General features: G+C 32.7%; 1 protein-coding gene across 1 annotated transcript in view; it reads right to left on the bottom strand.

The window, feature by feature from the left end:
* LOC139696664 (uncharacterized) overlaps positions 1–23,619 on the bottom strand; it is a 248,519-nt gene that overhangs the window by 15,331 nt on the left and 209,569 nt on the right. Inside the window, exons 6-8 of the mRNA XM_071595476.1 lie at positions 6,312–6,841; positions 3,342–3,371; positions 2,787–2,867 (exon numbers count right to left, since the gene is read on the bottom strand). Of these exons, the coding sequence (XP_071451577.1) occupies positions 2,787–2,867; positions 3,342–3,371; positions 6,312–6,841 (641 nt within the window). The remainder of the gene's footprint in view (positions 1–2,786; positions 2,868–3,341; positions 3,372–6,311; positions 6,842–23,619) is intronic.

The following is a 23,619-nucleotide window of genomic DNA, read 5'->3' as shown; positions in this document are numbered from 1 at the left end:
AACTTTTCTTAGCCTGTTTGTAGTCAGATAATCTAGAGCGCATTATTAAAAATGCCTGATGTGATCACATGATAGTCAATTAATAGAAAAATATGCCCATAATCAATTCCAATAATTCAGTTTTAAATTCATTTTCAAATAATTTTCACTATACACCCATTTTTTAAAATTACCTTTGAGAAAAACTTAATTATAATTTAATAGGTGGATACAAATTCATATAGAGAGGAGATTTGATAGGTTATTGATGAAAGAAAAAGGGTTGATATAGATTTTGAATGATAGGTTCACATGATTTTTTTGTTAATATGATAGCCAATATAAGCATTCAGAATCCTTGATTACCAGTTATGTGGAATAGCTACCATTCCAAAATGTCAGCAAGCAGTATGCAGACCACATTCACCAAAAAGCACACATGCAGTTTTAAGCATGCATAAATCTTATACTAAGCAGCACATGTTTTTTTGTGAGTGGGCATTCTTCCTGAAATAGAATATGAGATTACCAAAAATTCTTGCATATAATAAAGTAATAGATAATCACGAGAATTTATATTCTCAATGATCAAAGATCTTAAACTGGATTTGGGCAAAAAACTTGATTTTGTGACAAAATTCTCACATTTTCACATAAGTAGAGTGGGGCATTTGTTAGTAAGCTTCAATATAATTTTACAACACTGGTACCTCATAGTTTCACATTGAAAAAATATTTGAATTAGCATTCAGTGATATTAAATTAAGTAACCTAATGAATTTTGGGATTAAGATTCATTTCCTAAATAAATATTTTAATCATTTTCCATAAAATCAAATTTGAGAAAAGAAAACCGAGTGCTTTAAGCAAGTAAATTCATGATGATGACTATGCAAGTAGTAGGTACCGCACTTTGTGTTTTTGAAATGAAAAATACTAGTTTTTCCAGTAAAGAATAAGTAAAATGACTCCAATTTTTCCTTTGAAATTGGTTTCAGAGTTTTAAATTCTTAAGTGGTTTAGTTAAAGATTGAAACAAGGCATTATTTTTTAATAAGTGCAATACAATAAATCATTGGAGCCACAAGTATCGTGCAGACAGAGAGGTCATTTTTTTTTGATGGTGCGTACTTGCTTGATGTAAATAAACATGCTAATATTTGAAAGCCTACCTAATAAGTAATAAGTTTAAAAACTGCATTCTGAAAAATGATTAAAAACTGGAAAATTCTAAGGCAATATGGCTCCAAAGTTTATGAAGTGTAAATTTGGCTGCCAGGAGCAGTATACGGGTACAAGAGTGATATAAAATTCCTGTTTTTTGCACAGACACATGAATGAAGTCTTACCTAAGAATTTCATAAGAGGATTTTAAGTGTTGGATGTTGATACACATTTTTATAGATGCCTTAGGTGAGCTAAATTGGAAAAATCCACAAGGATGTATGAGCTATGGGGGAACTGAGGGTGCTGATAGCTGAATCTATTCAGAAAATGAATCCTCATTTCTCTTATTTCCTCATTTAAGCACTTACTAAAATTGCCTCCAATCTTTTAAAAGTATATTTACATGGCGTTATCAAGTCATGAGAAAAACTTATTTTTTTTATTTTAGCTTGCTATATTTGCTATTATTATATGCTAAGGCAAATGGTTCAGCTTTCACTAATGAAATTGAATTGGTACTCTGTGATGGTCCACAATAGATGTTGGGTGGCTTCTTATCACTATTCCTGCTACTGACTTATATATATATATATATATATATATATATATATATATATATATATATATATATATATATATATATATATATATATATATATATATATTTTTTTTTTTGCAGTGCTGTGATACACAGTGCATTTTTATTACAACTTTATGTATAGTGTTACCCCAAAATTTGTGAAAATGACAGTCATCATGTGACCCCTGCAGAAAAAGTTTCTCTTTTCAAGAGTGGCATTATGAAAAAAAGATATTTAATAGTAATAATTGCTATTAAAATGGATAAATATTCATTATGTATTTGTTGGCTCATTCGCAATCCTGCATTGGTATTTGAGAAAACCCTCTTTAATACAGAGGTCCACATTCAGTTGTTTTCATCAGCGTTTCACATGCCTTCTATGTTTTTCTTCTATCTATATTTCATCTTTTGTTAAGTTGCATGTGTTTGTTAGAATTATGTATATGTGGTCCATATATTAGAGGTTACTCCTAAATATATTTTAAGGATACTGTATGAAATGATCAGTAGTGATGAAGTACCTACTTACCATTCATTGAGAAAAACGATGCTGATAATTCAGCATTACAAAGGTGCATAAGCTTTAGCTTATGTGCCTTTATTGTCCTGAATGTAAAGATGAGAATTAAGAGTAATTTCTAACTACTTATGCATTATGTACAGTGTTAGGAATGTAATAAAGCGCAAAGTTTGGATAAACACTTGCTATTTTTAAAAATCTATTATGTGGTGTGCCATCATTTGTGAGGTGGAGAAGAAATTATTATGTGGTGGTGATTTCCATGAAATTAAAAACAACACCATGCTTGGTAGAGTCAAATTGTCTTTTTAAAATGAAGGCATCATTTGGACTAGTAGTTGTGGCTCTTGTACCCTTTATGCTCATGAAGCAGTGTGAATTTGGGTGGTGCTTCCATCCTTTTTTTAACAGCCAGAGAGCACAATCAGCACTACGGGCAAAGAAATCGCACTACTCTTTTCACACTACTAATTTACAGTGACAGAGTAACTTTCTAGGGCTACAAATCTGAAAAAGGGAATAAAGACGCAATACTACCTTCGAGGTGCAAAAGCAACATTCGAACTCACTAGGCAATTCGTCACTTTTCTCACTTTTCTTGTCTTTTTTGCTGTCCTCCTACAAAGAGAAGAAATAGATGTGTGTAGATAGAAGAGGGTTTTTTATTAAGCAAGAAGGCTTTAGGAAGATTTATGGAAGTTACTGGTGGCTGAGAAGAGGATTTGCTGAAGAAGATGTTGCTTGTTGTTAATATTGAAAAAAATAGATGTAAAAAGATTCTCTTAATGCTGTGAGACGGGAAATTTTTAGAAATAAATATATTTGGCAGTTGATCTTTCTTTTAATTAATCGTGGCTGTTTCAGTTCATTTTCTACCAAATGTAAAAAATTGATGAACTCAAATTGATTGATCTTTGAATTGGTAAATAATTGCGAGACCACAAGATTAAGTTTAATGGCTGTCAGCCAAAATAAATCTTTGCTATTTAAGTTTAAGTAATTTCTGTTTCCAAACGTTAGTAAGTTATTAGCTTTGTCAGTTTATCTAAAAAGCAAATTTTGCAATAAAATGAACTTAACAGTTTAACTTACCACATTTGACTTAGACTTGGAATATGCAGACTTGTCACAGACATTGAAATGAGAAAGTATGATTTGACTTAATTAGAATAAAATTGCTATCAATCAAGTGGCCGATAATAAAATAATGATAATGATAAATATTTAATTTTTATTAAAAAAGATTTTTATGTTAAGCATTTATTGAATTTACTGCACATTTAACATTTGGTTTTAGAACATATCAAGAAACAAAATAAATGTACTTAATAGAAAAAGTTGATGTTAATCACACAAATTGCAGTTTTACTTATCAGTGATAACATTGCAAGATATTTAGTTATTTTTATGTGCTCCAATTTAGTTTCATTGCAGAGTAATACATAAGTACAATTGAAATTCTTTATGTAGTGTCAGTTTCTAGTTATTTTGTTGAATAGCTTGTGTTTTATCATACCGTCTTTTAGTTTCAATTTCTGTCATGGTTTTCACAAATAGAGTTTACAAATTTCCACCCAAAAGTATATTTTATATAGTATGAGTACTTGATAAGTTAATCTGAGATGCTGAATTTATATTTTTCTTTTGAGCATTTATTAATTTCAATTCTTGTGCACTTAATCCAGATTCTGGGTACACAATATTTTTTAAGTTATGGGATGCTTGTAAATCTTATTATTTCTTTTTAAAATATTTAGCTTGAGTTAATTTTGATATTATAGGTAAATAATTGATGAAAGTTATGCAAGAGTTAAGCCATTGTGAATTTGATGCTGGGTTGTACAGCATTTGATTTAAAAAGAAATACTAGATATTATGTGAACTAATGTTTATATAAGAAAAAAAACATGCCTAATAAAAATTAAAAAGGTCAACTAAATAAAAAGAATATGCCAAGTCTGCAGGGATTTAAAGAAGGTTTGTTTCAGTTTTTTGAACTATTTTATGGCATTTTCAGGTTTGAACAAGAAGTGTTAAAATTGGTTCATTGATGAACTATCGTTGCTAATGAAGAAAATTAACTGTAACGTCTTTGGCACATTCTGATGATGATGTTACAGTATTATGAGTTTCAAACTTTATTGTCAGTGCAAGGTCTTTTGCTGCATGGCATACAATAGTGAATACCAGCTTTCAACACTGCACCACCTAGTAGTTAAGCTGTTCCTAATTGCAGTATCTTGAATGATAAAATACACCTATGTGAAGCCATGAAAATGGCAATCACTAGATTTAATTTGATATTTTTTTAAATGTGTTACTGTCTAGTACATTTAGTCACAAGCCTGTCAGGTCTCGCGAATCTATAGAGATAATATTTTTTTGATAACATGCTTATTTCACAAAAAAATATTCCGGGCTGTTTGTAAATGTTGGTGGCTGATTTCCTCACTGGTTCCATCACTATATCATTTCTATACTGGTGCAGTCACGAGTCTGCAGCTATGGCCCTGGGTGGAGAATTATCTCCCCATTTTTACAGCATCAAGAAAATAGTTCGATTTTAAAAGTCAAGCTGGAGTATTGCTGGGTTAATCTTAAAATTGTGGGCTTGTATTACATATGTGAACTCAAATTTTCTTATCCATGATCATGTTGGGTGAAATGTTTCATGATTGTATTGTGTAGGTTCAATAGCATGCAGAGGTTCTTATCATTATATTTATCTATTAGGGCTTACATTTCTGGATGAAAATAGTTTCTTAAGAATATAGTGAATACTATTATATGATACTTTGTCATAAAATCTTATTATTTCATGGGTAAGGATTGTCATGCCAAATTTCTTCTCTGTAAGTCCTCAATATGAATCATCCTTATTTCTACTATTTTAATCTGATGCTGCTGAATTTTACTCATTACCCTTGGTAAACTATACTTCCCAGCTGAACAAACATTTCTAATTAATGTACCTGAGCTTATAAATACACTATTTCCCACTTCGAACTCTATTGTTCTCCTTATATCAAACAATAACATGAATAGTTTAATGGGATATAAATGCTAAACAGAACAAAGATGTATCCTTATGGCCACAATAATTGTGATTTCCCTAAACATGTTGCTACACTTTGAGTAACGTGTACCAGGAACATAATACACATAGGACATATTGTAAATTATAACACCTTACAACACATTTGATGGATTCTTGATGAAACTCTGTAGAAAAAGGATTAGTGTCTATATATTTATCTGCAAGTTCAAAATTTTCAGTTTTTAACGATATGATTATCCTTTACATTTTATTAAAAATGCTGCGATACATTATGCAATCATAAGTTTAGTTAGGCACATATATACTTTAATAATTCATTCAGTGTATTCACAAGCACACACTTTCCTGAGTTCTTTTAGTACTGATAATAATACTTTGTGATTGTTGGAAGATGACTAGGTAAAGTAGGCCTGGATTGGGGCAGCTAATAATCCAATCGATGGCATATGTAAGGATGATGTGATATTTGTGTAGCAGTGTGAAGTAAGCAGAGGATAGTTTACACAATTTTATGTATGGTGTGTGGGTATGCTATGTATAGCAGTAGCTTTTCAATGAATTCAGTCATTGGAGATTAGAGAATTAAGGACCTGTGGATTAATATATTAAGTAAAGTTTGAAATTCATGGCACAGAATAGAGAAGGCATTCGCTATTTTGTTGGCATTCACACTACTGACATAGATGCTTCAAAAATATTTATAGCAAATTCAGCATGGTAACTTGAAAAATTTTTGTTTTTGCTCCCAAATTTCAAGCTCAATGGTACATAGAATACATTATGAATTTTAATGCTGAGAGTATATGTGTCTGTTAAGAGTTAGAACTAAACATATTAATTTATTTTCACTTACGTAACCTGCTATGATATTCACCACATAATCATAAACACTTGACATCCATCATCATAAATACTAGCATGTAAAATTTAAAGATTTGACATGCCTCACATCGCTTTTTAAAGACAATTAAATTGTTTGCTCTTTTCCTAACTCAACTACTTACCGGAGTCTGGAGTCCTGGTGGCGATCTAGCCATGGGAGAACTCCCATTTCCCGTCACCATTGTCTGTGTTTCCTGGGTCTGCTTCTGTTGAGCTTTCTGCTGTTTCTGCTGTTGCTGTCTTTGTTTCCTCGCTAGGTTGAGCAGATGTGTCCTTGTGCCATCATCATCATCGTCCCCCTCATCCTCCTCTTCCTCCTCCTCTTTCTGCTCTTGCTTCTTCTCCCGCCTCCGTGTCCGTGGGGTCACAGCCATGGGTGGTGAAGATGCCAACTGGGTGGCTGTGACCATAGTTGTTGATGGCGTAACAGCGGCCGCTGCAGATGCAGGGGTGGGGCGAATGGTGGTTGATCCTCCACCACTAGCCCCCCTGCCCCCACCCATCAAGCCCCCAGTGCCCCCTCCAGCCCCTGCAGCCACTGCTGCCCCTGCCATCCCAGCCATGCCTGCCACACCAGCTGCTGTGGCTGAGGCCGTGAGTGATGCCGTTGGGTTCAAGCCCCTCTCGCCTCCGGGATTGGCCCCAGCAGCACCTGCAAGGATCACGTGAGATGGGAAAGGTGACAGGATGGTGGGGATTAGGGTAAAGGTTTTGTGTTGGGGAAAGAGTGATGAAAGGGATGGATTGAGGGGGATGGGAAGGGAGATGACTTATGATGCTACCTCCTTCACCTACACGTGCAACTGATTCCTCCCTTGAATTGGAAATTTTCGTGAAGGTGTTAATTTTTGAGCATTTTATTTGTGTCAGTCTGGTGGGCATCGGTAATTTATTGTTAATATATGAGTATGATTCAAACTTATTATAAACTAATATTATTTTTACTTCTAGGGATATCATTGTAGTAGCATGAAAAATCACTTTCTCAAAATCATTAGCATGTTAGGAAATGGGAAAATAACATTCAGAAAATGATTCAAGTACTAGGGAACTACAACAGGCTTCTTGCCACCAACAAAGCATTAGCTCAAGATTGTTACTACTAGTATGCATGTACATTGCAAAAGTAATCAACCTAATGTTGTAAGATATGGCTCATGGAAGTGAATTTAGTGTCTATTGTTAAATATGCGTACACCCTTATTTACTTCATTGCATCTATACTTTAAATTGTTGAGCAACATGTTGAAAACCAAACAAAAATATTGTGGGCATTGCAAAGGAATTATGTAAAAGTAATCATGTTAGAATCATGTAGTTGTAGTGAAATTTTGATTAGTTGCACTTTAAAAGATTGCATTCACTATAAATAGTAAATGAAGGTGTTCATCCATAATTCATTTTGTTACTGAAAAGTGTATTATTATTACTTGTATTATTTATTACTGTACTAAAAGTGAGATTTGGTAAATAAAATTGGCTGTGTGCTGTACCCTACTTCTTTTTCTACAATGGCCCGAGATTTTGCTGTTGATTTACCATTGAGTTGGAAATGATCACATATAAGTTAATCTTCGGTAGTAATGCTCAATTTGTTATTAGCAAGTTTCAGCTATTGTTTAATCATATTTATTTAATAATTTGAGCATATTACAGGAACTTCTTTTCAGATCCTAACCTGTGCTTGTTGTGACTTTAATACTTGAATAATTTGTCATGAGTAACTACATTTTAAAATGAAATTTCTTTAAGGGACATCAAAATTAAACTGAAATATTTCTGAAAGCAGGATCTCATTTTCTTACATGTGTTTATCACAGATAATTGCCACTTGTTGGAGCAGATTATGAAAATCTGTAATGTTTTTACCCATTATGTTTCACCAACTTCCCAAGGGCAACATGAGGACATTAATCATTTATTTGTTAAATATAAAAAATAAAACATACTCAGGCATTACTCTGGTAGTTCTTGAATTTCATATTGAAAAAGAAATTTTTAGTTTTCCTCAGAGTCATTTGGTAACAACACTTAGCTTTTCACTGCACTTTAGCATTGTCACGTGCAAAGTAAACAAGCAAGCAGAGATTTATAATAGTCAGGGAATGAAGGCTGAGGGTCTAACTTTCTTTGGGAAGGTTAAGGAGGTAGATGTGTGAGACAAAAGGAAGGAATATGACTTTGAGACTTTTGAACTCAACCACTTTCATGTCTATGCAGTTCTTATAGATGTAGGAGGAGAATCAGGGGATCGTGCCCCTTCACTTTGTACCTGAGGATGCCACTGTGCAGTGAAATGCATGGTGCCTCAACCAAATACAGTTGTATAAAACAAAAGCATTCTTTTCATTATGGTTAGGAAAATAAATGGATTGAAAAGTAGAAATTTTGTTGCTAAACTAAATTTTCAGTAATATGGGTTATCATAAGGCTATTTTTCACTCCTTTATGGACTGATAATAGTAATGAAAGAATTATTAGGGAAGGAAGCTTTCCCTATTCATTTTCAGGGAATTATCCCTGAAAATGGATAGGGAAAGCTTTCTCTATAAATGAAAGAGTGAAAAAAAATCCTTAAATGAAAAGAATGAAATACCTAACCTTGGGCATAATTCCATGTCTTTTGTCTTGCCAACCTATAAATATATTATGTACAATAAAAATTTTGGTCATGCATTTTAAAATTCAGCTTTAATTTCAGTGAAAAATACTGTGTATTTGAAATCATATTAAGGCAAAATATAAATTCAGAAAATCTGTCCTTGTATTCACAAATGTTGCCACATTTCATTACCTTCATTATTTTCTATTTACATAACTTTTGATCCTGTAATGGGTTTGTTTATGAGTAAATTCTATCCTCCACTGATCTTACAGTTTAAGGCTGTGGTTAAATTGTCAAAATAGAGATCCAATAAAATTATTTTTATTGATTTTAATTTATCAATGAATTTTTGGCCAATATGACACCTACCACTAGTCAAGTTATTAAATTAAGTCTGTGATTGTTTGCTTTTAAAAAAATGTCTTATAATGGTTTGTGTGTACAGCACTATTTCTTATATCATAAATAGCATAACTATATCAACGTAAAATTTGGTTTATTCCAAGGGATTATAGGAGCTCTTTTACACCAGCATGTAAGAAATATAACATATGTACATACAAGAAAATGTAAGAAAATTCATACCTACATCATGATGCTAATGATATGTGCTAATGATGTGTCTGTGCATGTGGTAATATTGTTTGAACCAGATGCTTTTGGTGGTGAAAATTTATTAATGACATTATTAATAATATTTTTTGCAATCTCATGGCTGCTAATCATTTTTGAATAATCAAGAATAAGTAAGTGGATTTAACAAGTCTTTGGGTTTTATTGTTGGTTCTATTAAGTAATGTAAATGACAACTTTTGAATGGTGGAAGTATGCTAAATTTGAAGCAGTTTTTATTTTTTATTGCTCCATAATTAGAGTGGTATATATTACCATGAATTTCATGTCTACACAATAGAAACTCTTTCACATATGGTTTTTTGATCTTATTAATATATTGACTGATTAATTTCATATTTAATTTTGAAATTATAAAATATGATGAAAGATTGCATATTCAAATGGAATTGTTATTTCAACTAATAGATATTTTTCAACTGGATGATTAACTGTAACTTTTTCAGGAAAAATATTTAAGTATTAACTTCACAGAGTAATTATTTGGTAGAGTCCAGTCTTGTACTTGGCACTTGGTGTGCCACTGAACCATTAGAACTTATTACTAATTTGGTTGAATTCTTTTCTAATGTGTAGGAGATACTCATGGTAATTAGCCCAATGAAGATACAAATCAGTGTTACTGGCATGCAATTACAATGTGATTTAAAAAGTGACATATTTTATAGGAAAATGAAGGCATTAAGATATGATTATTCTTAAATGATTTGCAAGGAAATATTAAAAATGGTAATCGGGTGAAGACAGAAAAACGGATGAATAATATGATGAAAGATGTTGACCGAGACCAACAATAGCAGCAGCAGGAAATTTTCAAATGAGCAAAAGAGGAAGCAGTTGCATATTGTAATTTAAAAATAGTTCAAGTCACTATATATTACATATCCTTCATGCTTGCTTCGTTGTAAATCTGCCTTTGGCGAAATGGAGGTTGTAATAATAAAATATCTACCACAAGACAAAAAGGGCATAAGAATTTTCTAAAAAAAAGAGAGCTCTATTTCAATGCTGCATAAAATAAAAACATTTCTTCAAATTTCATTCATTCTCAGTTGTGTGCTTCCTTAGTCTTTTTGTTTCCCGGCCCAGAAGACGAGCACATGCATCTAAAGAGGCTGGGATGTTATTGAACAAAAAAAGATTCTGCATCATCAGAGGTATTGCTGGTGCATGCATCTTGGCACTCCACCAACCATTGTGCACTTGTCTGGCTCTCCTTTGGAAAGATGCTCTTGGCCAGGGGTATGGATGTTGTTAATGGGACTGGTTTTGGGGCTCATGGGGCAGGGCTGGTCCCATCTGAATGACTCATGTTAATGCACTGAAATTGGCTTTTGAGTTATTCCTTATTTGGTAGGAGGACATTTGAAGCCCTAAAAGTTGTATTTCCACGCACTGTCCTAAATGATTTAATTGAGTAATGTTAAGTTACAATTCTTAGCTCTGTGTAATTGTGATATAAGCAAATTGAATGACATATTTCATTAACTTATACTTTGTTGTCAAAAATCATTAAGAAAAGTTAGGCTTTGAATATTCAGCTATTGAATTAAGATGGGATGACAGTATTATGCCTCATAATAGTGTTGCCTCTTACAAGTCATGACATGTGTACATTCTGTTCCAAACTTGCTCATGGAAAGATATTTTTAAAAAGACATTTTGAATCTCTGTATTTATCTAATCATGCTATAATTTTTTTCTCAGATTTATGAAGTGTGCTCTTAATTCATTTTTATCTTAAAGGATTGCTGACTATTCAAATTAATGTAAGATGTGAACTGCTGATATAAATTTCTAGCTCAGAACAAGGACTTAGCAGGAATGATGCATCTGTAATTTTTTTACAGTGCTACACCACAGTGTTTCCTATGAGACAATTGGGAAGGAATGGTTCTCAAGGGTATTCATCCCAGTTGGCATAGGCGTTTACAATTGGTGTGTACAAGATTTAGAACCAGCCCTTGATGCTTGAGGGGTGCAGATGAGGGAAGCAGATTAAACAGTATGCATGGCCAAAGGTTTGAGCAGTTATAAAGAGGAGGTTGCATAGCACAGTTGGGGTTGGGGGAAACTGCAAGTGACTCAGCAGGGCCTTGCAAAGAACTAAATGCATAACTCCGTGCACCTCTATTCCAAGCTACTGATAAATATGTCTCTCTCTTTCTCTTTCTCTCTGTCCTTGGAGTTGACTGACCTGTGGACTAGCTCACTCGTTGTTGTTATCTGGAGGTAGGAGTGGAGCTGGAAGGAGAAGGAGAAGAAGAGAAGGGGAGAGAGAGAGAAAGAAGTAGAAGAAATGGGCGAGACTTAATTTTGTGGGCCCTTGAGACAATAAAACAAGTTGCAAGGGTTTGTGTTTGGGTGAGTGAGAGGCAAGATATGGGCATGGGGAGAAGGATTTGGTGGGATTTTGAGAATTGGTTGGGGCTGTGTAATTTCAGGCATATTTGAGGGGCATGGTGTAGTTATGGGCTGGAAACAATGGGTCAATATTATCACACATCCTACTGGGCCAAGCAAAATTGAACATTGAAGGCTGCAATATAATTCACATTAATACTCAGAACACTAATGTAAGCTTCTCTATTCCAGTCACCACAATAACTTGCTAAAAGAAAATCATATCACATTATTGCTAATGTTTGGTATGAATATTCAAATATTTTTACCATGCAAACAAATTTCTTCCCAGTCAATGATTGATTAAGGATTATTGAGGTCATAAAAATGTTGTTTTTTTAACATGTCACATTTTTAATAATATTTGAATTGTAACTATACCATAAAAATCATCTTATGTAATAACTTTTTAAATCCAAGTCATCACTAACTTTTACTTTACTGCAGAAAAAATGTTTTCAATGTACATGCATACATATATTTACATCTTTTTTACACATATGCATGTATCTCTGAAATAAACTAATGGCCTGATCAATGATTGAATGTTTTTGCGATACTTATAATTGCACATACTGGCAGGTAACATGTACATACTAAACTATTCAGCTTAAATAATGTTCAGTCTCAAAAATTAAAAACATCTAAAATATCATACCTGAGGCAGATAGTATAAAGAATCTATGAGACTTCTTATGATACAGCTAAGACATCTAAAACTATCGACTAATGACTGTTTCATAATGGAATACTGTGTCTAAGAAAGTCCTAAGAAACTTACTGAATGCCAACTAAATCTTTTAAAACCATACCACTTCATCTTGGCCACGGAGGGAAAGCTCCAAATATAATTTGCAATAGAAAGCCATTGGCCCTCAGGAGGACCAAGTTGCACCCTGGAGAAGACATACAGTTGTTAGAATAACTGCATTAAAATAATGTCTTAGGTCTGACATTTGGGGTCACCAGTTTTAATACATATTTAAGCTAGGGATTCTTTTAAACTATTTTTGGATGCTATTGTGTGTTTTGAAGAAATTGGTCTAGTTAAGCATAAGATTAATTCATCATATATTTTTTTATAAATCAACCATTTTATTATTCACTGTGTTGATTTAAGTTGGAATAACCATTTATAGTTTATAAATACTGACAAACTTGTATGAAAACTATTTGTTGAAGTTATTTGGATTGAAATTTGAAGTAAATTGTGGCCTTCAAGAGAATTTATCTTTTAATAAAATGCAATTCGTAGTTTAATTGAAATGCTATTTTTACTAGATATGTCGACTATACATTTTTCTATAGTTATTTCATCTTTGTTGTGACTTGCTGTAGGAGTGTTTTATTTCATTTTGAAATGTCTATTTTTGTTATAAATCTTATTGGTGATGAATTTTTGTTAGTATTATGTTTTTCTTTTATAGCAGAACAGAGTATTGCGATGAAAAACATATTATTGATAAGCCTTTCTCCATAGCAGTGTTTATTGGTTATTGGCTTTTTACCAACCAAATTAAATCAAAAGAAATGAGATGAATACATGTTTATCTATTTCCTTTTCCTGTCATATATAGTCACACTGAAAACTGGCAATGATGTGGAATCATTGTTTTTGCAGATGAATCAAAGATTTTCTAGTGGCATATCTATATCATATGTACAATCACTTATGAAAAATTAGAGAGAAAATTATAGTACAGGTCTAATGATTCTTTTAGTATGATTTTTAATCAGAAATATTGCAGAAGATGGAGTGGTTTATGAGAGTTATTTGAAATTATTTATTTCTCTGTCCATTTTATACCTTTTCACCTTAAAAGCTTTGCTAAACAGTGTTCTTGTTTCTTTCTGCTGAACTGGTTCCATTGCAACATCACTCAATTATTTAAATTTAACAATGGAATGGAAGGGAGGTCTTTTAGTATTTGAAATGTTATTTGCCATCTTTTTGTAAAAGAATATAGCTATATCCCTTTGTATTGATAATTTCAAAATAATTGGGAGGCACTAACAACATTGAAAATTATTAATGATGTGCTTAAATTGATGATTTTAAAGAAATTGATAGGTTTTTTCACAATGCATATATATATATATATATATATATATATATATATATATATATATATATATATATATATATATATATATATATATATATATATATATATATATATATATATATATATATATATATATATATATATATATATATATCCAATTTGGGAAAAATTCTAAATTTGATCATAAAGGAGAATTTTATTAAATATTTTGGAATTCAATCTGATATGTCTCCATTGGGATTATTTATTGGCACATAATGACTCATGTGTTCTCCATTTATAAATAACTTTGTAGGAAATGTGTGCTAAGCCATTCATCTCAAGGTGCCATTACACTCAATAAGCTATACGACAAAATTAAGTACTCTGTAGAAGCTTTAACTTTGTAAAATTCCATTTAATTTGAAAGAAGCAAAAAACAAAGTTAAAATTTCTATGTGTCAGTTGAGAGTGGTATTTATTGCTTTGAATACATATCATATTTTTTCAGGAATGTGGACAAATGCTATGTAATGATGCTGTGAAACTAACATGCAATAAATGTTTAATTATTGAACTCCTTGTAAAAATTCTAAGAGTGTATTGAATTTAAAATGAGATGAAAGTGCAGTTAGTGCCTTTGGCATGCTGTGATAAAATGAGTAATGTATTACACTCCGTGTCTCACTCTTCTCTAATATTAATGATGTTCACAAAAAATAAGTTGCCTATTTAATTAATTGATGCATATAATATAGGATTTTCTTTCATTTTTTTTCATTAAAAAATATAGGTTCATAGTCTCATATGCTGTATTCAGGTGAGATTTAATATTGGGCTTAATTGTAGTAGAATCCTGTTATAATGTTTTTTAAGCTTCTTATCTTTTGCTCATTTGTTACCAATTCAATTTTCAGCTAATTTTGTTCTCATAATAGCAGTATTTTTTTGCCAGTCTGTTAATTTATCTATAATCATTCTATTATCTGTCTAAAATTTTGAGAATCAATAGAGATAAATTCACTGGCTGGATTTTGCCGGAAAGGTTGAACCATCCCAGTGAGAACGAGTTTGTTGAATTCACATAGATTCCTAGTGAAATCCACCAGAGCTTGTTGGGAGTTAGTAGCAGAAACACATTCCTTTGATTTCCCTCTATTATTAGGTAGAAATAAAGTCAAATGGAAGTGGAGATTCTTTTCTCTGAGTGAGGCACTGCCTTTTATGAGCAGAAATGGCATTTTTTTCTGAATCTGGTACTCAAAATGGAAATAGTTTTCCAGAGACAGTTGTCTCTGAAAAACAATTGCTAATAAGGTGGATTCAATGTGGAAACTATGTTTATTCCACTTAGAAATTTTTTGATTTAGGTAGAAATAAGTTGGGTCCCATTTGAAAATTACCAAATTACTGTGTAAAAATAAGGTATAGATGAGTTTCCATCCAATATTTACCCCAATTTCCACTTAAGCTCCATGTTAATCCTTATCCATCTTACTGGGTTCAAAATTACCCTACATAAATATTGTTTTTGAAATTTTGAATCCCCAAGGCTTTGCTATCAGTAAATGTTTTTCAACAATGTATATTGTTTGGTGGCCCATTAAGAAGCTTATATTATTGAAGACATGAAAGTCAATCATTTACATCAAAATTGTAAATCGTACGATTAAATTATTTGCTTCAGAATATTTTCAATTTGATAATTATTTTAGCGAAAAGCTGAAACCAGAAACTTATTGAAAGAATAAAATTTTTTTGATGCAAACTTAATGTTTACAAATATGTACTGTCAAAGGATAATATAAGTAATTAAATTAATGTACCTCAGTGAATATTTTAGTTGTCCTTTCATGCCTATCTCAGGGAGCACACAAATATTGTATGAACAGAAATAATATTCCTGGAGGCTGAATGGTTTAGTAGTTGTAACAGTCATGGAGATAATTAATAATAATTAACATTCCATATAATTTTCCTTCCAGATAGCTCAATTACTTACAGTGTATATCAGTCAGGACAGATAAAATGATACAAAGACCTTGTGACATGGGCTTACAGTTGTAAAATAAACTTCCCGCTTAATTTCTAAACTGTAAGACTATATATTTATTTAATGCCAAATTGAAAAGTATATAAATCAAAAAATGAATTATTCTGTTGATGTGTTCATAGGTGATAAGTTCATTAATTGTATCAAGGGAATTATTTGAGTATAAATGTTCTTTATTTATATTTTAGGACTTTTACTCTGTATTAATTTAATATTTGCATCATTTCTCTTTTTGATGTACCTTATATCTTACATATTTTTATGTATAATGATCTACTGGGCAAATAAAATTTATAATTATTATTGCTAAAATTGAAATTTTTCATTGTTGCAGTCATGCATTGTGTGTGTGAAAGGGGGTCTTCTTTCTAGTATCTATGGTAGCCAACTTCACTTAACGTTTTGTTATATAGGGCTAAAATTATTTCCTCTATGCTAGCATTGAACTCATATGATTTTTACTTAAGTGTAATCTTGTATGTTATCTTTATGTTTCTAGTGATACTTAAACCAATATTTTAAATAAATGTGTTTCGCTTTCTGTTATTCTCTCCAGTTTGCCTCTGTATCTTGATTTTCTGAAATTAGGTCCTCGCATAAGGTCACAAATGTTTAAAGTTTATAATTTCAATGTATATAATTTTTCCCCACATTAAAATGGACCTTCTATTCCATAGTTTTCTTTTTCAAGAATGGGCATAGAATAATGAGTTTTTGCCAAAAATGTTTTCTTCCATTCTCATTACAAAAGTTGTAACTTGTTATTCTCTTACATGAAATAGTGATAGCGGGTACATAGTATGAGCTATTGAACTAAACAACTGATTCCTAATTGTTACAGCAGAGTGTGTATGTAAAATAAGTAAGTCAGTGAAGGTGAAAATCTAGTAATAGTATACATTTTAATACCTTTGAATGTAACGTAAGAAAAACTGAATGATTGAATATTCAGTCTTGCTGATTAATGCCACTGGATGTAATTTTAATTGGTCTGCAAATAACCCTAAGAATATATACATATATCTTCTTGGAAAATCCACCAAAAAAACCTGTAAATTTATTTGGGCTAGAAGTTTTATAGATCATGGATAACACTTTTGACATGCATTATCAGAGCATAGCAAATATGAAGAAAAGGTGTGCAGCTCCATGATGTCAGCATCATATGTTCTCATTTGGTCTTTGGGAAGATCTTCTTTGCCTAAAATGGAAAATTGCTGAGAAAAGTGACTGGTCACACTAAAATATTACCAAAATAAAATTATCCCTTTCGTGAAACTTAATGGATGGTAGGTACTTTGGAAATTTGTTATGCTTGCCATACCTATTATTTCCAAAAGGATCTATATTAAAATCTTATCAGACTTGTGAGACATTCATTCATCTTTTTTTTAAGTGTTCAGTTATCATATCTAATTTAATTTATTGATTATGTGAGCCGAGTGGCAATTCTTTTCTTTTCCTTCTGATATTATATGGCCTGGTAGGTGCCTTACACACATCTCAGTGCTCCAGTTGTACTCATTGAATCGCAAACTTACAGAAGCACATGAAAATAGTATCACAAGATTATAAAGGGAGGAAAGATGATGAGACTGTCCTAAAGACAGTTTGGATTGTAACTCCATGAAGCATTTGAACCTGGTTTCTCCAATCGTAATAAAAAATCATTCAGCATATTTAAGAGAACAAAAAAATTTTGTATGTTCAGAATGTTGAGATTGTTCTTAAAATATAAAAGCAAGTCACAACCATCTCATCATATACAGAGTTAAATGGGGAACCCAATGACCTAGACTCACTACAATATGTGGAAGCTAGGCTGCAGAATGGTGACCCATTGATCAAATGGAAGTTCTTCAAAACATTGCTGCACAAAGATGTCAAGTTTTTCTCCTAAGCAAAATGATGATTTCCTTTCATTGACTGATTTGAATATTTTTAGTGGGGAATGGCTCTTGCCTTGAGGAAAAAGTCCTTGAGAAAAAAAATGAATCTGTTGAATATCATAGCAATTGAAAGGACAAAATGGCAAGCACAAATTTCATTTGTTCTAAATCCTTGAGCAACACCAGGTGATGGTGCTAAAGGTATTGAAGTTTTATTCGATATCATAGACAGTTCTGCCTGAAATGATGCTCCTTTATATTCGTGGAAAAATTTTACCTATTTGTTGCATTAAGAAGGGCAATCTGAGGCTTTTTCTAATAATTTAACAGTATATGATAATACCTTATTAATTCAGTTTTAATTTAATCATACAATGAGTGATTTATTAAATACAACTTCTTTACTATCATCATTTATCTCATTGATTGCAGATTCTACTTCAATGAACTTAATAATAACTACCATAAACTATAAAAAAATACTCTGACAGCATATATTATCAGGGAAAATTTTTTGTTGAATATTAAGGCCATTTATTGAGCAGAGAATGACTAATGAGAGAAAGGGTACACTGGCTATGGATATATTATAAGCTCATGAAAATGTTAGGTTTTTTCTGATTTTTCCGAGGTAGTACAGGGTAATTACAAAAGGGAGAGAATGTTAGCTATTTTATACCACAATTGAAATAATAATTTGGATAATTAGAGGTCACCATATGGTATAAAGTAGAATATTTTACCTGCGACCATTGAAGCAGACGATAAATGGCTGAAAATGAAGATGTTTGTTAGGCAACTTACTTATTACTGTATTTAATTAAATAAATATACTTTTATTCCCCACATAAAGAAAAAAAGAATCTGCCGGATTAAATTGAAAAAAAACCGTTTTGTTGAAATTGCTGATGTGCTATTCACCAGAGGTACCTTACCAAACGAGAAATATATAAATTTAATGTTCAATACAAGTTTTCCACGGAAGGTATCGTTTCATTTATACGCATTTATTATTTTTTCTCCTTTCATCACCTGATTCTCCGTCTCCATATCGGCAATGCGACACTCATCGCTATGAGAATAGCCAGTTAGAAAATCACGAGGAAAATATGCTTTTTTTTGAGAACTTTAAGACACTTTAATTAATATACAAACATCAAACATTTTAGTGCCGATTAAATTTCGCTCTCTTCATTTCGTCGTTCCTTTTTTTCATAACAATTGTTTAAAAACGTTCATAATCTCCAGTTAAACCGCGCCGCATCACCTTAGCAGAAAAGAAAAGAATATTTTGTTCCTACAATGTGGACGATTTAGAGTAAGTATATGATAATATTTCTATGTTATTTTAGGGTAGGATTTGGGATCATTAAAGTAGGAACGAATTGGCGCAATTAACATGCATTTCCCTTAATTTAAAATAGAGCTGTGGTGATTATGGACTCAATTCTGCAGGGAACTCTTATTACTTGCTATTTATTAGAAGTGATGTACGGTTGGATATATGTATATGTATGTATGTATGTATATATATATATATATATATATATATATATATATATAGTTTAAATAGATAATTTGAGGGTAGTGTATGAAGAAAAACATATATCACTATATGATTGATCTCTTCCTACAGCTTTACTCGTAGAATTTATCAGTACTTATCTCCCGACATAACCTGCGAAAGTGAATGATTTCTTATAATTTTTCATGGACGTAGGCCAGACATATCTTGCAATGGAGAAGTACGAGCGTATTCGAGAAAGAAATATTTTAGTTGTAAAGAAGTATTTGATACACTTTGCCATTTTATATATTGGATTCTCTTATCGTCCTTTGGAGTAGAAATATTTGGTGAAATGGATCTCTCTCTACTATTATGTAGAAATAACTCCATATTCTCCATTTTGATTACCCGGCAACACACAAACTTTGTTGCGAATACGGTAATGAGTGACGTCATCGTTGTCATGGTAATGGTTCTTGCGAATGAAAAAATTGAGTTATCATATCATGGCCCTAATCTTTCTGTAATAGCGTTCGATTTCTACTGCTAACCAATCCTTATTTTTACTGTCCATAAAACTGTCTACGTTATGCTGTATTTATTGCGAAGGTAAATGATTTCTGACAATTTTTGTTGGACGTTGGGTCACATATTAATTTGATTTCAATCACTCAGGAAGTCATTTAAATTACGTACAATATGTACTTAAAGATTTGTAAATTGATTAGATTATCATTTACGTCATATATTTTCCCACGAAAAGTAAGGTAAATAGGCACCCCACCTATGTAATCAATATCATGCATTTTAGATGAAGCTATAAATAATCTCAAGTCATGGTAAAACTACATCTATTGAAAAAGTGTCAAAGGTAATTTTTGGATGGCATTTTACAAATGTGGGACGATATTACGCATAAAACACAGATGTATACCAAAACGACGATTTAACGGCGTAAAAGCATGGACTGCGGGTTGGCAACCTTGAAAATCTACTGTTATGAAACAAATTAAAGCAATTCATTATGTTTACCTAACGAAAGCCAACCGCATCCAGATATATCTATAATCAAATTGAAGGTGCGGTGATATCCGAGAAATTTGTGAAATTCGGTCTAATCTCCTCGAAACTACGAAATGTCTTATTAGCCTAATTTAAGCTTTCATTTATTCATATTTAAATAGTTCGTACTTTTTCACTGGACTAATGTTCTTTTTACTTACTGTGAAATTGGCATTGAATTCGAGGCTTTGAATATGACATGTTTTTGTTAACCTTGATTATAATTTTTTACGATAAAAGTGACCAAGTGACAAGAAAGTGAACAATATCTGTGGGTAACCAGTGGATATTTTAAATGGAGGGAAATGGTATGGATATTTTAGCCCATTTGGAAATATAATAGAAGGGAAGCTATTTTGTAATGTAAGAGAACAATTGTAGCTTTGCGAAACGCATCCCACAGTATTAAAAAACGGCGGCTAGCGGGTCTTCTCTATTCTGCTGACCGACCTCAGGGATCGGGCGGAATCGAAGGAATGCCGTCTTCGCGAGGGGTTTTTGGCCTATAGAAATAACTTTACACCACCATGGGTAGCAAGATATTCCTGCTTCCGAACTTGTAAACCTTTTTCAACCATTTTATATTTAACAATTTAAATATATGTAAGACGCCCTCGAGATTATGTAAATAATTATCAGGTTGTCACGAATTGATCTTTTTTAAATCGCCGTGTTCGAAATAAATATCGAAAGCTAATTTTTGTATAGTGTGCACTGTAATTAGGCAAATTCTTTAATATGATTAGCCGAAATAAATGACCAAATAAATGCCAATATTACTATTAAAAACACCAGTATTGGGTTTGTTGTCTCAGGCGTAACTTTATGGAATTTGCATAGCATATTGAAATGTAATGAAATAATCGACTTTGTAATTCCACACACTTTATTTAAAAATACGACCCAGGTTTCGACGTTGAACGTCATCATCAGGTCTGATGATGACGTTCAACGTCGAAACCTGGGTCGTGTTTTTTAAATGACGTGTGTGGAATTACAAAGTCAATTATTTCATTACATTTCACCGGTATTGGGGTCGAGGATTTATTTTCTGGTTATTTTATCAAAATTTTACTTTAAAATGCTTTCACGCCACAGGATATTTTCTGTAAAATGCACATTTCATTGGGGGCGTGGAAGTCTGGTGATTAGTGCGCTGGGCTATTGACCATAGGGTCTGTCTTTGATTCCTGGTGATGCATTTGAGCACTCTCAGCCTCACCTCAGCTGTGCGTTTTTTTAGTCTTCCCAGTAACCTTCAGGCTGCATTGAGAAAGGAACTAGCCCACCTACCCTGATACCTGACGGCACACACACACGACGTTTGGCTTCGTACGAGGTGAATTCTACCCTCATCTATTAAACCAATTCTCGGGTTGATTACTGTTATTTTATATATTTCCTTTTTGAACATTAAGAAATACGTTAATTTCTTTAACCAAAAAAAGATATTAAATGTTACACTTAAGCGATTTTGTGCTTAATACCTTCCCAAATGTGAATCAAACTTAGCTGTCTTACTGTACATGCATATTTTAATGTTTCAGTTATGCAAAGTGACAAACACGCTTTTTGTTTATTGGATGTATTTATGCAGTTGGTGAACTGCTGTACGGCTATTGGATTTTTGCTACTGGCTCATTGTCTCACACTGCTGCTGAAAAATGTCTCTTATGAGGAATCAGGAGTTGTAAAGATAGAGAAAAAGAGGGAGAGAAAATTTCGCCCCGTTGTAAGCTGTCCCCCGGCCATCAAGGGATCCTATTCCACAATAGCATTGTAACAATGGGAAATATAGTCTGCTAAACAGGATTTGGCCTTGAAAGAGCGCACTAATTTCACTGGGGCTCATTTTATTACCAAGAAGTGATTACGAAAATGGAATTGAAAATAAATTTTCATGTGGTCGTTTGAGTGATAAGTTAGAGGAAGGCCCTTCTGAAATGAAAGTGGTCATCTTGAAAACCTGAGCATAGAACCAAGAAAGTATGAAATATAACTTAACTATGTTAATATTCCCTAACCATGTTTATTTATTTAAGTCGCACCCCTTCAACTTTTATTCCATGATTGCACGACTTGAAGTGCGAATAACAATTGATTTGTTAGTCTGTTCAAGTGAAATTTCTGCAAAATATATTTTAGACGCACAAGTCTCCATTTCTCATAAATGCTACTTTCAAGTTTATGATGTTTAATCAGTTATCCCCGAAGCGACTTTGCTGACAAAATTCCAAGAAGTGACTGATAATCGGTGAAAGAAATGATGGCAGTGATGACGAAGAAGAGACAATACGAAAAAAGTTCATTTTTTGCACCATGTAAATTAGGTACACAATAACGATGCAATTTATTATAACCACACACCAGGATAAGAGGACGGTTCCTTTTCCTGTTCGGGTTTAGGTTTCCCAGGAAAATTTAGTACCCGAAAAATTCTGGCCGAGGTTGTCCAAAGCCAACGGGAATCTAACTTGGACCCTCCAGTCTGTAGCAGAAGGCACTACTCACTAGGCTCACACGCCCCTTTCCGTAGAAAGCTCAATTTCAATGCGGATCCTTGTGCGTGTGCTGTGCTACGATGTGCATGCGGTGATTTCCCCCAATCCCCCTTTCCTCACCGTCCGAATTATTGGCCGTAGGCGTCGTTGCACTCTATCGTAACGGTCGTCCCTACATGCATGTGCAGTTTCACGGCAAATTGATCACTGTTATGTTATTATCAACCTTAGAAGAACATCCATTGCAATCAATGATTATTCAAAATTCACTGGCGCGTCAGAGGACAAAAGAGCGTGACGTGCCTGAATTCAGGGCAAATTGGGATGGCCCATACTCAGTAGCTTTACCCATCAATTACTGAAGCTCACCTAATTTTAGAAATCAAATAGCAGTAGTGGCATTGCTCCCACTTTACTAATATTTATCTACGATGGGGATAATTTAGGGAAAACATTGCAAGGTAATATAATTTATAAGGTGCATATTTCGCCAAGGTAGACAGTAAGAAGTAATTACTTGTATTAATTTCGTATGCTTGCAGCCAATGAAGCAAACAAGAGGTTCTCGTAGCGTATGTGAAATGGGTCGAAAAAGTCAATAATTGTGACTTTTAGGTGTGGCAGAGCGCCGAAGTGGCGTTACTTAAAAGTGATAATTTTTTAGCCCTGAAGTTTTGCATCAACATTGCTAAAAAAACTAATGTGACGTCAAATAACCTAATAGGCATTTTG

This window comes from Hetaerina americana, unplaced genomic scaffold (assembly GCF_022747635.1).
Source record: "Hetaerina americana unplaced genomic scaffold, ioHetAmer1.1.p SCAF_7, whole genome shotgun sequence".
NCBI classification, from domain to species: domain Eukaryota; kingdom Metazoa; phylum Arthropoda; class Insecta; order Odonata; family Calopterygidae; genus Hetaerina; species Hetaerina americana.
Note: the sequence above shows the minus strand (reverse complement) of the source record. Positions and strands in the feature narration are given on the sequence as shown.